The sequence below is a fragment of the Pipra filicauda genome, unplaced genomic scaffold, assembly GCF_003945595.2.
Source record: "Pipra filicauda isolate LSUMZ 115617 unplaced genomic scaffold, ASM394559v2 scaffold25_size4600443_pilon, whole genome shotgun sequence".
NCBI lineage: Eukaryota > Metazoa > Chordata > Aves > Passeriformes > Pipridae > Pipra > Pipra filicauda.
Genome location: NW_024104376.1, coordinates 2,104,046 through 2,122,396, shown reverse-complemented (window position 1 = coordinate 2,122,396; position 18,351 = coordinate 2,104,046). Strand labels below are relative to the sequence as shown.

General features: G+C 42.2%; 1 protein-coding gene across 1 annotated transcript in view; it reads left to right on the top strand.

Moving 5' to 3' along the window:
* The first annotated feature begins 760 nt into the window (after window positions 1-760).
* TMEM65 (transmembrane protein 65) overlaps window positions 761-18,351 on the top strand; it is a 32,319-nt gene continuing 14,728 nt past the window's right edge. Inside the window, 4 exon segments of the mRNA XM_039382180.1 lie at window positions 761-1,193; window positions 2,825-2,869; window positions 2,872-2,892; window positions 3,871-4,110. Of these exon segments, the coding sequence (XP_039238114.1) occupies window positions 863-1,193; window positions 2,825-2,869; window positions 2,872-2,892; window positions 3,871-4,110 (637 nt within the window). The 5' untranslated portion in view covers window positions 761-862.

Below are 18,351 nucleotides of genomic sequence, written 5' to 3'. Positions count from 1 at the left end.
AGTTGCTTACCTTTGTGTTAAATGAGCCAGGCATATAATAAGCCGGGTATATAATATGGTCCCTTGTGGTTATTTAGGTTCTTTGCAGCCTAATTACAAAATCTAATACAATTTGAATACAGTGTTTTGACAAAGCAGCAAAGGATTGTGGACTAATACCTATGGCTAGTACATGTACCAGTAAAGCCAAGTGAGGTTTAAAACCAAACCTTGGGTTTTAAAGCATCCTCTGTTCTCTCAAGACATGAATTGTGTCCTGAATATGTTTATTTGTTTGTTTTTTTTTAAATAACTGTTCCGTATGCGTCAGGCACAATACCTGCAATTAATTACAAAGGACACAAACGCTATATGCAGGCAAAGCACACTAAACCTAAAAGTGGCTGATGCAACACCGCAACACTGAGGCAAGGGCCGGGAAAATGGGAAAGACGAGCAAAATCTCGCTCGTGTTACTTCGCCGAGCTGCTGGAGCTGGCGCTGAGAAGAAGCCTTGTGGGCTTACAGGTACCTGAACAAGAGATGTAACGAGGGTTCGCGAGGGAGCCCCGCTGGGTGCGGGACTTTGAAGGCAGCGACCGCCGCTCCGCCGCCGCCGCCTCCCCGCCGCTCCCCTCAGCCCGCCCGGGCGGCGCCTGCGCGGGGCCGCCCCCGCCCGGCCCCAGCCCCGCCCTGCGGCCGCGGCTCCCGGCGGGGCTCGGGCGGGGCGGCGCTGCCGCCGCTGCGGGCGGGGGCTCGGCGGGCGCTCGGCGGGCGGTGCCTGGCGTGGCCCCACCGGCGGAGCGGCCGCGGGAGCGCGGCCCGGGGGGACTCGGCCGCGGGCGGTTCTGGCGGCCCGAGCGCCGCGCCCTTGCCCGGCTCCATGTCGGCGTGGCTCGGCCGGGCGGCGCTGCTGCTGGGGCGGCCGGGGGGCCCCGCCGGTGCCGCCGCCGCCGTGCCCTGGTCCTGCCTGGGCTCGCTGAGGGGCCCGCGGTGCTGCTGCCGCCGCCGCCTGTGCAGCCTGCGGGGCGGTGCCGAGGGGCTGCTCCTGCCGCGGGGGTCGCGGGCGCTCGGCACCCACCCCAAGAAGGAGCCGATGGAGGCGCTGAACACGGCACAGGGGGCCCGCGACTTCATCTACAGCCTACACTCCACCGAGCGGAGCTGCCTGCTGCGGGAGCTGCACCGCTTCGAGTCCATCGCCATCGCCCAAGGTGAGCCGCGACCTGCCCCGAACCCGGCGGGGAAGGGAGGGCCGGGCCGGAGCTGGGACGGAGCCCCCGAAGTTTGGGGCTCCTCCCGCCTTCGTCCAAGCGACTCCTTCGGGCGAGTAGGAAACTCCAGCAGGACAAGGCACCGAGAGGCGCACGCCCATGTGTGTTACCCTAATCGGGTATATATGGGGCACACGACCTGAAATTTAGTTTCCAGAAGCATCCGCAGCACCTTCAGAAGTGGACCCAGCGTGCCAAATCCTCGGTGTGTTTGTCATCTCCCCAGGTGTTTCGGAGAGGCGCGCGTGGCCATTGTTTCGGAATGGGAGTAGGAAAGTGTGTCTCATAAAACCCTCCTGACACCAGGGCAGCAGTAAATTGATTTCAGACCTCTGAAGAGGCTGTGGGCGGCTGCTGTTCGCAGAGCTCATTCATGAGTTACACTTCCCCGCACGGAGAGCTGCCGACACTGCCTCGTGGAAGTGTTGGTTCTTGTGCGGGAAGGTGTGTTTGTGCTGGGGAGGTTTACAGTTGTATCTCTGAATACGGTGCTATGCAACCACCGCCAATTGAAGTAATTCACAGTGATTTTTTTCCTCTGATCCAACTGTTCTTGCCAACTTGACACTGTTCCTTAAACAAATCAAAACGTGACAAAATCAAATCCTCTTAATTACAACCTTCTTACTCCTGGTTCTGATCCTTAGCTGTAATTTGCAATCCCTATTGCAGCGAAGATGATAGCAGGTACTTAAGAGATCAGCGTGCATTTGATCTAGGCCTCTTTCTGACTTTGATAGTGGCATGCCCTTGGAAAGGGCATTTCTGGTGGCTCTTCTGTAGTTGTCTGAAAGAAGTCTTGGGTGGGCAGAGAACAGGTCCAGCAGTCAGCTGTAGAAATGCTGCTTTGGTGAAGAGACAGACACCTTTCAGGTACCTCTTAGGGGTTTTGTTTATAGCACATTTGCATGTAAACACTAGTGTTTCTAGTCAGAGCAAGAATAGTTCACTTAAGTGGTTCATTTTGGGAGCAGTGCTTCTGTTCTGCAGCGAGTGTGTCAGTTGTATTTGTTTTCCAACATAGAGGGTAGTGTGCTTTGAGCTGTAAGTTGACACTAACTTTTGAATACTAACAACTAACACTCTTCCCTAGTAAATCCTTCTCAGCTTCTGAAGGGTTCTTGCTATGAGGTTTTTGTGTGAGCTTGTCTCATCAGTTATTGCTCAGGTGAAACAGGAAGAAGCTGTGTACCCAGAGGATCATGTGGTGGATATCAAAATGAGACTTTAAAATGTATTTCAATATAATGTCTCAAGGTTTATACAGAGATTAATCAACAGATGGTCCTATTTAATATCTTGTTGCTCAGATGCCATTAGTTATAATATGAAAGTCTATTTCTGTAACATACTCTGACTTTCCGATGATTCAGGATTTAGAAGCACAAAGTACCAAAAGCATTACTTTGAGTTTAGAGACTTTACTGCAAGGGATCTCATTAGTAAAATGCAAATTTATTCCACCAGTAGAAATAGCAGTTCACTGTGCCTGAAACTGTAAACGTTGATCTCACTGGAGAGATCGTTTCAGCAAAATCTCAGTTCTGAGCTCCGTAGTCTCGCAGGTAAAGGCTTCACAAAGTGTTGCAGCGCCACCGGACCTCAGTCCTTGGAGTCAGATTCTTAATCTGCCCGTCTAGTAGCTTGATAAGGCTTTTTTGTAGATAACCTTTTCCTTTAGCCAGCTCCATTCATGTTTTTGTGGTTTGTTGTTTTTTTTTTTTTCTACCAGACTGCAAAATGATAACGGCTGTTGACTTTCAAATCTCAGAAACTGGAAAAAAACCTTATCTTGAAACTACTGCCCATAGCCGATTTCTGTAGAGGATCGATATTGACAAAATTCAGATTTTATGTTAAGAAAGGCAATGAATGTAGAGCCAGGCTCTTGTGGGTTGTTGGATATGTATCATCACTCTCAACACTAAGGAGTGCCAGAAGAAGAGAAAGTGGATAGAAGGACTGTTCTGGAAAGAAAATTAGAGAATTTCTGAGCTACATGTTCATATTGTGTGCTCAAAATGCTTTATTATGTTTAGATAATATTTTGTGTGATTGTTCTTTCCTGTTGTTGAAATAGTGACTGTCTGGGAATGATCTGAATAGGTATGCTGGTTGTGAGTGTGAGTAGGAGATGAGGAGAGAGGGATTTGTGCCTTCCTTTCCAAGTACTTTCTCCAATCGATTAGTGTCACTTTTGGTTTTTATAACTCATGAGTTTAGTCAAGTGAAATGGTTTTAGAGATGCTGGGTTTCTTCTCAATCTCCTCATTCAGTGGCATCATGCTGTAGCTCTCAGTAGCTGATTCTTTAGCTAAGTTTGCTAGTTGTACTTTTGTGTCGTTTTCCAATGAAAGTGATCCAAATGCAGCCTTCGAATTCTCTTCTCTTCCTACTGAGTAATTCCCGTGTCCTGTTTGAGTCTGAAAAATCAGTCTCTCCTTGATCATGAAATGGCTATGCAGTCTTGCCACTGTGCTTAAGCTTGTTTTGTGCCTGTGATCTTTTCATAATTCTTTATGGAAAGTGAGGTCTTGGTCCGTACCCTTCATAACACAGTCCTTACTGGGTTAAGTTTTGACCTTCTTCCTTCACTACCTCTTCTGTGCCCTAACAGACCCCATATCAGCTAGGGGAAGCTGTCAGCAATATGGGGAGACCTGGGCACATCAAGAACCAAATGGGGCAAGTTCCTCAGCCCATTCCCAGGCCTACCACCAGAAGGATGCAGTTCCATCACCTAATTGCCCTAGCGCGAAATATGACAGGACACACTATCTGTGGCCTCCACTAATGGCAGAGGCTGTGGGGAAACCCATCCCTTGCTGCAGCCGCTACGCTGAAGGACAGTCCTCAGGTAGGTGAGTCATAGCTCTAACCTGTAAGTTAGGTGAGTCTCTGAAGCGTTTTTGAAACCTAAAACATCTGTTTGCGCTGTAGTCACAAAAAGTGTATGTGGGGAGAGGTTTGTGACTGTGTTCCTACCATTACTTGTCACCTGTCTTACCTGGATGTTTATAGAGCTTCCAGATGCTGGGCACTAGCAGCTGGTTAAACAGTGTAGCTTATTAATAAACACTGGGATTCTGCTGTTTATTTAAGTGCATCAGTAGACGGAGCTCTATCTGTGAGCATGTGATGGCTGAGAGCTGAGAGCCTGAGTTTAATTAATAGATGTGTTTTGCACAGAACCTGGGGGGAAGACTGTGAAACTGAATATTGATTTAATAGTTCTCAGAAAATGTTTTGAAAACTGTCCTGATTTGGACTATAATCCATACCTTACTATCTTAAAGTGTAGTCAAAACATCACTGAGCTGTTCTTTCTGAAGACAGCTCTGAGTCCTTCTCACTTGGATTTAGTTTTCCTTCTGCATTGAAGTCTCTTTTTTTTTTTTTTTTCCTTTCTGATCTTGGAAAGCTGAATAAGGTCTCACATTTTCCCAGGAAGAGATTTGAAACAAAGTTTTAAAATTCTAGCTTGTGTTTCTTGTAAGCCTGTCAGCCACACCCAGCCACAGTAGTAGGAGATGATACATGTGGACATGTTGAAGTAATTTGTATATTTCTGTTTCATAGTTACAGGAACACTGAAGTAGTAAGTAGGTGAGTTCATTTTAAACCTGATAGTGCTGCCTTACTGTTTGTAGAAGTGATGCCCCAAAATCAAGGCTTAGTTTTGTTGGCAACAGACAGTTAAATCTTCCTTCCAGTTGTTTCTTTCTTTCATGGTGGAGATGAATGTGTAAAATCTTACAGGCAGTACGAAGAATGATTTAATGCCTCTAACCTTCTGTACCAATATTTCATTGACAGAAGCGGTGTTAGGAAGAAGATGTAACTTCTTTCTTAAGGGGCTTATATATGGGGTTTCTACCTTTAGTTTCCAGTGTATGATATGAGATGATTCAAGAAAGCTGCACTTGTAAGCAGTGCAGCAAACCTGGTGACGAGGGGGAAAAGTACAAAAGGGTTTGACTTGTTTACATAAGAAACACTGAATTTGACATGTCTGCTGTGCCTTTATTTCTTCTTAGGGTACTATTGATCTTACCTGTGCTGTATTACAATATTCTTGAGCCCAGATATAACTCATTTTCATTAATAATACTAACATGGTGGTGTCTAGGGCCTCTAAGAAATCTCAGATCTTGACAGCAAGAGAATCCATTATTTTCCCATCTTCTGTTGCAAACATGGGAAAACAATTCCTGTTTTCCTATTTTTGTGTACATGTACATAAAATACATATACTATATATATGTGTGTATATAATACATAAAATGGGTGTTTTTAACATAATGTATGTACATTGAACACAATTTCTTGAAAGCACCCAATTGTATTTTATATTTTAAATGGAAGACTTTTGTGATGGGATCCTTAAATAAAAGGTCTTTTGAAGTGGAATTTCTTGTTTCTCTGTGGATTGAGGTTTAGTATTAACTGGAAGACATGCAAAACCACCATAGCAATGCAGTCTTGACAGCTGGTTTTGTTGTTTAATTTGCAGGTCTTGGAGAATGCAGTCTCTAGCTAGATTCTCTTTGAAGGCACTGGTATGTCATACCATACGTAATAATCTGACCAAGCCAGCACATTCTGATAGAAAACTGTTAATAAGTTCAAGTTGCTGCATCTTATTCTTGTTAAAAAACCCCAAAATAGTGTGCAGGTAAAAGGCTCCACTTCTGTGCATTCAGTCAGGCTGACAGCTGGGGCAGAATCTCTGAGAGAATTAGCAAGGTTTTAGCCGTTGTTGGATAAAATCTTACTTTGGTAAGTAATTATACCTCTCTGGCTTATGATCTGGTGTTAAATTAATGAGCTCTCCGGTTTACTGGAATAGCTGAGCGAGTGTTTGAACCTATGTGCCTCTACTTCCACAGCTTTACAAAGAAAAGTTAATTCAAAAGACTGCAAATGTCATCAAAGACAAATGGATTTCACTCAGGTTTTTAGACACTCAAAACATAATCTCCTGTGAAAAAGATTCCCTTTGTTGCATGAGTCAGATGCTTCTTGCTAATATGAGCAAACCAGTTCATCTGCCATGGTGGTTTAGAACCACTTGGATTTTAGTACCTCTTTTTGTTAGAACTTAATCTGTGCTAAAACAACAAAGCTTAATTCAGTCCTTATGGAAGTACTTGTCTTGTTTGAAGAGTGATTTCACAGTGCAAATGTGAGGTTTCCTGTGGGGACTGCCCAACTCCTTGAGCTGGGAGAAGAGGAATTGATCTTGCTGTTGTGCTTTGACAGGTCCCATGGCACCTGATGGTGAATGTTCTCTCGCTCTCTCCTTTACAGACCCAAAATATGCAGGCAAACTCTGTGCTGTGTGTGAAGGAAGATCATCTACCTCTTTCTCCCTTTCTGTGACCTAGGGGTCAAGAAACTTTTTTAACTCTAGTATTTAATTGCTATTCTAGGAAAATGTCTTCTGGCAGACTACTGGCAAGCGTCTAATGCGCAAGTTCCAAGTGCCCTGTCAAGCTGGTAAAATGACAAACTCTTGCCAGCCTGACTGTGTGAGTCCCTTTATGTTCTAACCATCACAGGGTACACCAGGACTAGGGCTAATCTCACTGCTGAGTCAAAAATATCTGGTGGTGAAAGGAATGTCATGTTTCAGATGGAAAGATGTGCTACTTCTTTTTGCTTTTGAAAATTTTTTTTTTTTTTTTTTTTTTTTTAATATACCCCTCAGCTCCTGCCCAAAGTCATGGAGCCCTCTCATGAAGGCAGAGTGCAGAAGGAAAAGTGTTGCGCTGGCACTACTGATCATTTTCCTTAACATGTGAACCTCATGACACACAGAATCATAGAATATTCTGAGTTTAAAGGGACCCATCAGGTTCATTGAGTCCAACTCCTGGCCCTGCACAGGACATTCCCAAGAGTCACACCGTGTGCCTGAGAGCATTGTCCAAATGCTTCTTGAATTCTGTCAGGCTTGGTGCTGTGACCACTTCCCTGGGGAGCCTGTTCAGTGCCCAGTCACCCTCTGGGTGAAGAATCTTTTCCTGATACCCAACCTAAACCTACCATGACACAACTTCAGGCCATTCCCTTGGGTCTCGTCACTGGTCACTACAGAGAAGAGATCAGTGTCTGCCCTTCCTCTTCCCCTCCTGGGGAATCTGCAGACTGTGATGAGGTCTCTCCTCAGGCTCCTATTCTCCAGGCTGAATAAGTTAGAGTTGTTCAGCCTGGAGAAGAGAAGGCTCCGGGGATATCTTACAGCATATTCCAGTACATAAAGGGTATTTACAAGTGTGCAGGAGAGGGACTTTTCACAAGGACATATAGTGATAGAAGGGGAAATGGCTTTAAACTGGAGGAGGGTAGGTTTAGATTAGATATTAGGAAGCAATTCTTTACTGTGAGGGTGGTGAGACACTCGCACAGGTTGTCCAGAGAAATTGTGAATGCCCCTTTCCTGGAAGTGTTCAAGGCCAGGTTGGATGGGGCTTCGAGCAACCTACTCTAGTGGAAGGTGTCCCTTAGGGCTGGAACTAGATGATCATTAAGATCCCTTCAAACCCAAACTGTTCTGTAATCTAGCGGCTGAGGTTTAATGTCATAAACAAGAAAATTGGTGCTTGGTCACTGATGGTAAAACTATTCTGAAACTGATTTCTGAAAATGTCAGATGTAACTGGCTACCTCTGAACCACCTGCAACAAGGTACTGTTTTCTGAAGTTCATGTTGTTTTTGCTATTGTGGTTTGATTTGCTTCCCTATTCTGAAATTTTACTTGCTCATATAACTTAAAGCAGGTTCTAGTCTGAGTTCTCTGCTTACATGCAGAAACTTGCTGTATGTTTTTTGCAGAGGAAAGCCTGCAAACATTCAAGTGAAATTGTAAAACCTAGAGAAATCCAGTCTTAATATTTATAAAGGATCTTTCCTTGCTGACAGACACTCCAGTATTGATTGGAAGATTTTAAATAATAAATTATTGCTGTTTTGCTTTTGAAAAATCGTTGTAGCATCCAGGTATCCTAAACCACTGGTACCACTTGAGAAGCCAGCAGAGGAGGTAGTGTCACCAGAGACGACCGATGATTTTGGTACAGTAAAAAAACCCCAAGCAGAAGAGTGTGTTTGCCGAGACCTGTGTTGCATAAGGCCAGCAGGCTGCTGGTTTGACAGACTTCCCGCTTGCTTGTTGTGGTGCAGTTGGCATGGAGTGCTGCAAGAAATAGAAGTGCACAGTTTCTGCTCATATTCATTTAAAGCCTTCCTTCTCAAGAATTTCAGTAATCCACATCTTCAGCGACTTAATGTGACCAAAGCATTTCAAGTCCAGGTCTTGTGGAAACTCCTGAGCTATACCGTAGTTTCTAGTTAATAATTTGATCAGAGATTTCAGATTAAAACAGCTTCATTTATTTGAAGAAGCTCAGTGTCAGCTACCTTATGCTTTTTCCTTGTAAAGTGGTGTGCATTAAATACATGGTCCAAATATAATGCAGAAATAATATTATTGTTACAAAATATCATTCTTTAGTTAGTTACCTTTGCCCTTCCCTACAAAATGTAAAATAAGATTGCTCCAATTAAAATTTGTTTTGTCTTTTGCATGTGTTTAAGCATATGATGAGTACAAAATAGGTGTCATGTACAAATAACTTTTAAATCATGAATCAGAAAAAAAAAATCTGAATCTTGAGCCATTGTTCTTCAACTGTGTCTTGTTTAAAATAATACGTTTTATAGCTAAAAGGAAAATCTGTCTCCCAGTAACTATCCTATCTGGTACAAAGGGTGCTTTTGATTTCAGTCCTTTTAGGAAAGATCACTTGAAATGCAGCTTTTACTTACAATGCCACGTAAACCTCTCAGGGTGATAGATTCAAAACATTTAGCTCTCCCTGTAACAGACATGAATGAAAGGGATCGCGTTTATTCTGTGAGCACAGAAGTACTGTTCCAGAATGTAACAAATTAAAAGAAAATGAAGTCTACCAGTTTCTCTAAGGAAGAAATTATTTAAGGCTAACTCATTCAGCTGAAAACTCATAGCTTTAGTCAGTCTTATTTATTATTTAATCAATCCAAATACAGAACTACAGAGGCAGTGTCTCTGGGAGAAAATCTTTTCTAAAAACAAGAACTAAATGGAAAAATGGGATAAGTATATAATGCAAGCAGAGTACTTAAGGAAGCTATCTTGGATAGCTCGGGTGTTGTTTATTATTTTACAAGAGTGGCTCTTGTATGGGGAAAGCTGGACAGGAATGTGTGAGCTGCTTCATGTCCCCCCTTCCTTTCTTTATCCCTAAATTAGCACGGTGTTATTTCAAAAACTGAAAGCATGCGTTCTGGTTTCTGTTTTGTTGCTCTGTATGAGAACTTCCTTTAACACTGAATGAGCCCGTTGAAGTTTTTGGGATGTGACTAACCCGTGCCTGAAACAAATGCTTCCTCTGAAACATGGAGAGCATTTTAAAGCCCACAAAATACTGTTTTCAACCCAGCAGAGTGCATGTTTCCTTCAAAACTGTGGGATATAAAACAGTAGCTGTTTTTTCCAGTGTTCATTTACTTTGGATTCTTAGATATTTATATGTTAATTAATATAATATCTACCAGTCATAATACATACTGATATTGCTGCATGTTTTTTGCTGCATCAGTTGCCATTTTCCATTTGTATGTGATGCACTCAACATATTCATTCCTTTTTGGGTATTTTTTGAGTTTTTATTAAATTTTATTTTGACAAACTGAGATTCTTTTGGTAAATTCCAACTTTTTTTTTTCTTTAACTCACATATTTTTCTCTAGATAATTAAAAGGATAGATAGGAACATATTTAAGATTATGTGTTTTGAGATGAGGCATATTCTGTATCAACTCTCTTATTAGCTTAAAGCAGTCATAAGAAGCAGGTGGTTTGTTTTATTCTCTCCTACTGCTTATATCTAGGGATAAAACCTTTCCTCAATGCTCTTAAATACTTTATGGCTTTTAGGATGTCAGGAGCACAGGCATTTCCAGAATTAAAACATACCTTACTGTTTGGCAGTGATCCTGGTGAAAGGCTCCTGCATGACCTGGGGGAAGGACAAAGCTTTGAAAAATCTTTTTAATTTCAGAAAGAGTGGAAAAGTTTAAGACAAAAAGTCTTCTACAGTAAGACCAACTTGAACTGAGAGGAGCCAGATATGGGTGTCTGTAGTGGCCCAGGCTCTGGTTCCCAAAGCTCACTTCTTGGAGATACCCTGTTGGCTGGGCACCAGCAGTTCTTTCAAAACATTCTGGGAAGCCTTCAGAGGGTTAGGAGGAGACACAGGGCATCATATGTGATTCTATATGACTCTTGTCCATGCCACGGACAGAGGTCTGTGCTTTGGGTTGTGTTGCCATATGTAAAGTTGTATTGCCACAAAGCTCAGGTCCAAATGCTTCCTGTGAACCAACGATTAATTGTTGCATTTTGACCTACTAAGTTCTCCTTGTCTTTAGACATTATCAGTTTCCGGTTATTGTACCATTAAAGTAACTGTTTTCCCATGGCTTTTAATTTTTGCTATAACTTGTCTTATTCTGAAAGTGTGAATTGTCAGTCTCCGTGAGGATATTATCCTATCTCTCGTAACAATCTGAATGGGTAGAAATTGTGTTTTATTGGCTTTATTTGATTCTGTGGAAAACTGGAGAGAAATGTGTGTGGAATAAACCAATTTCTTTACTAGCTGCCCTTTCAAATACCATCAGTTTCTATTTTCAGGTTACATTTAACCTTTCTATCCAGCTGTTCCTTGGCTTCAGTAGGTTCTGGCAACAGGCCGATTTTCACAAAACAAAGATGTGATGTTGCAAATGTAAAATTAACTTTTATTCAAGATTAAGAGTTGTAAGAATTTTCAACTAGATCCACAACCCATCTTGCCTAATAAAGATTTTTGCCAGAGAGAAGAGATGGGAAAGCAGCTTAAAATCCATCCCCCTTTCCCCAGTTATTATTTTATGGAATAAAGTAAATAAAGTGAATAGGTAGCTGCAAAAGTGACAGTGGTGTTACAAATAATCAGCCTGGTGACCTTCTCCTTTTGCAAATGTCGGACAGACTTCTTGCAATTCTACATCCCCCTCCCTGAACAGAAGGAATGTACCAAAGGTGCATTTGTAGTTCTGATAAAGTACAAGTGGCCCAGGTTGAAATTTTTTTCAGTGGGAAATCTATGTAACTTGTTTTTTCCTCATTTATTGGGTCTGGTTTATCAGAAAGAAAGAAAGAAAGAAAGAGTCTTTGGATTTGTAAAGTTTTCACTGTTGGATTGCTTCTCAGGGTTGGATGCTAGAAACCTATCATTTCTGCCTTGTTTCTGTGCTTATATCAGTTTTTGCAGTTGCACACTAATATGGCTGAGTTTTACTGTGATTTATGTCAGACCCTGTGTTAAAAGCTCAGTTAAAAAAAAAAACCCAAAGACCCCAAAACCAAAAGCTCACTTTTATTATTCTTTCCCAGCCGTGGAGGTGTTGCCTGTGTATTTTGGTGCTGAAAAAAATCTCCGGAGCAGTTAATTAGGGGTGAGATAAGGAAGGGTTTATTTGCCAAGGCAGTAGGTGATATAGACGCGCGCCGGCCGTGCCTGAGAGGTTACATTTTATAACATTATCCATCCAATCCCAGATGTGTCCACCCTTTGGCCCTTCCTCTGGTCCGCCCCGGGCCCTCCCCCTGAGAATTGGGTCTGGGGTCTTTTTGGGACCACTTACTTCTTCACCTTCAGCTTCATCAGAGCACAAAGGGTACATATTTACCTAATTTTTGACCGTATTCTGTGGTTTAGGCCCTGATATGCTGTTCTCCAAACAGTCTAGGCCTTTGCCTTGACAAAAGACTAAACATTGCTACTGAATTCAGGGGTAGGTTTGATATGGGGACATAGAATGGGGCAAGAGGGTTAGGGAATGTGTAAATAAGAGAAAGGAACAAGGGACAAAGGGGTTTCTGCTTTTAAAACCTACCTATAAAATTTACAAGTCTTACAAATATTAGAAAAATAAAAAACCATTAGGGGCTTAAGGCATCAGAGGAAGAACATTCTCCTGGATTTCCCACAGGGTGTGAGAGCAGGCCTAGATGAGCTGTGGATGAGGTGATGTGTAGAAGACGTGACTTGTCCATGGAGATTTACTGCTGGCTTCACCCGTGTTATGTTCTGTTCTTCTCCCTGTCCTGAAAACCTCTTGATGTGAAAGCCTCGATTCTGCTTTCCATGCACTGCTGTTCTTCTCTGGGCCTGACTGTGTACCTCATTGAGCTCAAGTGCCACCAAATAAATAATCAGGAGGGAATTTAGGAACAGGAGGAAAAGAATCAAATCACCCATTGCAGCAGCAACGTGACTTTAGATCACTTCCAGGTGCAGTTTTGTATTTGGCCTTATAAGGTTCTGTTTTTCCTGTTTTCTCATGGGAAGTGCCATGAGGGTTTTTGTGCCTCAAGTGGGAGTCTGTTCTGGGATCTGTCACTGACAGCACGTGCAGTGACTTGCACAAGTGAGCAATACTGCTGTGATCTCCTGGATTACTTTTGTAGTTTTGTCAAGTACTTGCAATTATATTTTTTACCTCAAAATTTGTCTTGTGACTAGGAAGGGAGCTGTCTCTCCCTTCCTCTGGCCCTCTGTCCAGAATTATTCATCCTGGTCTGAGTGGCTGCCCCCTGCAGTACACAGTACTTTGCTTCAGCATTGCAAGAGGCATCCTCAGCCTGGATCCATCCCCTTCCTTGCTGTTGGAAAAGGGGTTGTGTAAACATTGCACAGATTTTGGAGAAGTGGAGGGAGGAGAGGAGGATGCTGGAGGCATACTGTGATCAGCCTCCATCTCACAGCATGAAAAAATGGAGGGTTGTAGGTTTAGTTCTCCGGTAAATAGTGGCATTGCAATTGTGTCACTGATGCAGGCAGTACACTAGTGCCACAGCATACTTTCCACTGCCAAGGGGAAAGGGTTAAATAGGTTAGATTCCAGATTTTCTCACACGTAGAAAATGAAGCAGGCTTATGTGTGCAGAAAACTTGGAATCAGCTGTGCTTTCACATTTGTAGTTTATTGATTCTGAAGCGGATTAACAGAACTGGAGGAGAAGGGCATAATTTCAGCACTCGTGGAAGTCTGCTGTCCACTTACAGTGAAGCTGTGGCAAAAGGACAGGTGAAAAAATCCTGGCAGTGGAAAAGGGAAAATGCGCAAAGTTGAAAAACAAAGACTGTCCTAAGTGGAGGAACACTGTCTTATGTGAACTGGCATTGGGTAGTTTCCTGGGAAAGTTAAGAAACAGTGGGATTAAATGGACAGGCCAGATGTGTAGTTCTTCATAGAGCAGAGGTCCCAAAGCAGCTTTAGGGGAGTGTGTGCACAGCTGGCACTTGCAGGGGTGTGACGTGAGCTGAAGTTTGTGTTGGCTCTGCAGCTGGAAGCTGCAGGGGTGCATTTGGATCTGAATCCTCCTGAGAGAGGCCTCGTGCTTCCCAAAGGCTGCAGAAACACTGATCCGGAGAAGGATTTTCCTTTTTTGTTTTGCAGAATAAAGGCAATTGGTTGAAAGAATTAAAAGTGACCTTAGTCAGAACTGTTCACTTACTTATAGGAAGAGTAGAGCACAGTGGTCTTTATCTTCTGCTTCTCCTTACTTATATTACTTTATTTACAAAACCAGCAATATTAATACTTCCAGATAATTTTTATGAACAGGTTTTTTTTATTAGAACTTAAAATTCACGTGCAGAGTAAATTATTGCATAATGCAGCTGCATAACAACCCATTAGGTATTCCACATGCTTATAACATAAAAACCAAAAGAAAATACCTTAGGTGAAGTTCCATGTAAAGTGATTTTTATCTGTTTTTACATTATATTCACTCCTTCAGCTGTTTGCCAAAGATAAACAGTCTTTTCTTGTGGCTTGGCTTTGACTATGCAGAGAGTCAAATGGGGAAGTCAGACTAGTTTCATAAATGAAGCTTTGCTAAGTTATGTGGGAAGAAGGGAAGAAGGTACCCAAGTGATGAATCTACTGCACTACCTGTAGCAGCAGGTGAAGGGTTAAGAATAGCTTCATTGCTACTGCATTCTGTATTCGTTAGGCATTTATATAGAGAGGTACAAATTATCTGAGTGTAATTTATAGCTGGAACTTAAATTGCCAATGGCTTCTTATGGTGTTCCTTTGGCTGACAGGTATGAATAGTTTCTTAAGGACTTCAGGGCAGCTCATACTTCGTCTTTATTGCCCCAATGCAATGAAAAATTAGGAGGAATGTAATTACACTTAATGTGAGTCTGTAACAAAATGTTTGAACGTCATTCAGTTTATCTTTCTGTCTCTTTTATTCTAGGTAGCTCTTTTAATTCTGAGACAGATGAAAAGCAATAAACTCTACATGCATTTGAAATTATTTCAGAGAGGAGCTTATTTCTGCAGTTATGCTTGCTTCCAAGGTCGTCCTCAGGCAGGGATGAAACTTCCTGCGTACGAAAAGGCTGATACTTAATGGTATGTGATGTAATAGCAGTTTATCTTCAGCTTTCTGTAAACATCATAGTAGAGTTCTCTTAAAGGAAAAAAATAGTCCCACCAAAGACAATTTACCAGCCACCCACCTGCTGTTCCTGCACTGCTGCAGCAGGCTGCGGGTGGTGGTGGCTGTGGGAAGATTTGTTGTCTGACTGAGTACAGGTGCTGCTGGTACCAGGGACTGTGGGTAGCACTGCTGTTGCCAGCGTTGGATTTGCTCTGACAGTAAGCATCTCTTGTGGTGTTAACCAAATTACTTTCTTTCACTTCAGGACCCTTGAGTTCTGCAAAGGGTAAAACCTCACATTTTGTGCCTCAAAATGACAGTATAAACAGCAAGTGTGTTTGAAAAAATCCAGAGAATATAGTGTGGACCTGGTCCACTATGTCTGCTCTGAGGCACAAGCCCCTCATGTTGCTACTAACACTCAGTTTTGTGCGGGGGCACTGGAGAAGGGAGTGTCGTGGTTACCCTGGGTGCTGCACAGGTAAGCTCTGCCCTCCAAGGGAATATGCTGGTGGCTGCAAGTACCAGATCCACTATGTCTGGGCTTGACAGCCAATGCAATACACTGTTCTTGATACCTTTTTCTCACTCCCCTTCTTTCCCAGGGAAACAAGTGTTGTTTTGGGCAGGTGGAGGAAGGGCATAGGGAAGAGGAGGGGTGGGAATAAATAAGCTTATCTCTCGCCAGCTTCTTAGACTTCTTTTTGAAACAAGGCCTGGGGGGGAACATAATCAAATAAAGGATATCATAATTGTATATATAACTCCCTAGATATTTCATGAGCACTCGTGTAGACATCAGTGATGCCTAACACAGCTCTATTTGCAGGCGATGAAAGTCCTCTAATAGATCAGATCAGATTGTGCACAGAGTGCTGATAATTCTTGTTAACAAATCTTTGGTGGTGTCCCACAGAACTGCTTTTCTTGTCCTCTTACAGGAACCTGTCACAGAGGACAGGCAGAAGCCTAATCTCACACCCTGATAATACACAGATATCGTGGTCTTGTTTCCAGTTCAACACTGTTGCTCCACTGCTGCTCTGCTCAACTGCAGACTGGTGAAATGATGGATAGATTCCTGCCTTGAACCAGAGAGGCCCAAGAAAAATCAGTGCTGATAGAGAAGTACTGGCACCTCATCTTACTGAAACAGTTAGACAAGTATATTTGGATTAAATTAGTTTCACTTGAATGTTAGTTGGAAGTACTCACCTGGCGTTGTTTCCAAATCTAGTGGAGAGGTGGTTAATAGTCCCAGGGGAAGATTCATTCGTCCGAAGATGGAACAGTTTGCTATGCCGCTGGGGGATGTTCTTCCTCTGGCTCCTGGGAACTCACTGCAGTCCTCAAGCATTGAAATGGAGAGGGTGAGGAGGGAAAAAGAGCCAACTTCTTGGGAGGATGAGTATTTGGTTTTTTGAGGCAGAGAATTTTGACTCTGAGGATGGCTCTTTCCAGTCAGGGAATTGCTATAGCAAGTTTTTCTTGACAGTTCTCAAGTACCTTATTTTTTCATTAAATAATAATATAATCATTTGCTTCTGGAACACACAGATCAGAATACCACATTATTGTTCCTGCTCACTCTCCTATCAATGTTACCATGTTGTTGGCACTTTTATACTAACACTTCAGCTGTTTTTCTGACATTTTCCATTTCTCTCTGAAGGAGACAACTCAAATTCTGTATTTCTATCCTTACCCTGCATTTCTGTTACAAACTGCAAGTCCTTTCTGCGTTGTCATCATTTTAGCTGATTAAGCCCCTTTAATCTTGAGGCAGACATCTTATTTCTAATTTTTTTCAACTGCAGTTTGAGACCTTTTTAAGTAAACCACTGCAAATCGTATTTTGGCATGAACCTGCTTGAGTGGAAATGCTGATTTTTACATTTATAAGGCACTGATAGAGATCGGGATAGATCAGGGATAAAGCCCTCTTAAATGTTGAAGACAATGATTTTAGCCTCTGGATACCTGTTTGCATTTTATGCTTTTCCTAGATTTCCTCTGAGGATTTCCACCTCAGGTCTCTCTTTTTTCTTAAACATCTTTGAGAGGATATGACTGCTCTGTCACATTTTTTGAAAGGATAATAGGATAAATGTATTGTACAGTCACCATAGGGGGTCCCAGGAATGAGCAATGCCTGAAATCACTCCTGGATTTTGTTCAGAAGGGAACTGGTTGACTGAAGCCAGGGAGCAAATGACACTCCTGCATAGCTTGTTCAGCACTTGGTCCAGTAGATGTAACAGAAATTTAAAATAAAGATTATAATCTCTTCTGCTACGTCAGGGTTTTTCAAGGAGGGCGATAGAACATGATCACTGTGCAATTGTCTATAATGCTACAGAGAACATTAAAAAAATACTACTCTATTTGTATTTATGCAGAATATTTGTTTGGACATAGTTTTTCGGGGTAGTAGAGAAATTTTCTATCTCATCCTCTGTTCCCCTCATACCAGCGCTTTGCCAGCTTTCCCTTCTGGTGGGCATGTGACTGAAGGGGCTGAGAGCCAAGTTTATATTTAGCACTGCACGAGACAGCATCCTTTCATGCCTAATTGCTGTAGTAACAGGAAACCATTTGTGAGTTATACCAAATGATGCAGAATTTTTCTTTGCTGTCAACTCATGGATTATTGTTTTCCCATATGGAATATTAAGGGAATCCAATTGAAGATCAATGGAACAAGGTTTTTCAACTCCATATTTTGCTATATGTACTGAGAATTTTGCAGCTTTGGCGAAAACATTGAGGAGGAACAAAGGACAACGAGGATGTGCCTTATGAGCTTATTCCATGAATGAACTCATACATCAGGGTCAGAATTTATTTTGAGGATCCACCTCTGAACAAACAATAACACACATCTCATTTCTAAACTCCAATCGAGAATGCTGGGGATAAAAATTCTCTTATGAACTCACGTGTAAAGGAGTACCTCTTTTTAATAGACACAACAATTTCTCTGATTTCTTATTCTATGCAAGTGATGCTTTTCCTGTTTCAGTGATGTGTATCTGAATGATTTGCTGAAATGACCTGGATGGGCTTTTTGGAGGAAACAGATTGATGAATTTGAAACAAAACACTCTGTAGCTTCCAGATTAGACACCTTCAGAACCTAAAATGAGGTTACAATGGATCTAGATTGTTAATATTTTTCATATTCCTCTTCCTTCTTGATATTCATTGTTAAATCATTAATCTTAACCATTCAGTCACTATTTAAAAATCTATAAAAAAATGCTCATATTTTTGTCTCAGATTTAACAATACTCAACAGTAGCATGTATCTTCGAGCTCTGGCCATAGTATCTGCTATGAGTGTTAGTGTTTCCTGCCCCTGGGTGACAGTAACGTGTTTAGCTATAAAATGTTATGGCAGTGTTAGCTGCAATTTCAATAAAACATAATACATACCTTTAGGCTTGAAAGTTCTCTTGTATGCCAGTCCTTAAAAAATTGATAACTCAAATACTGGTGATGACAACTTTTGGCTGTTGTTTTTTTTTTTTTTACCAACCATC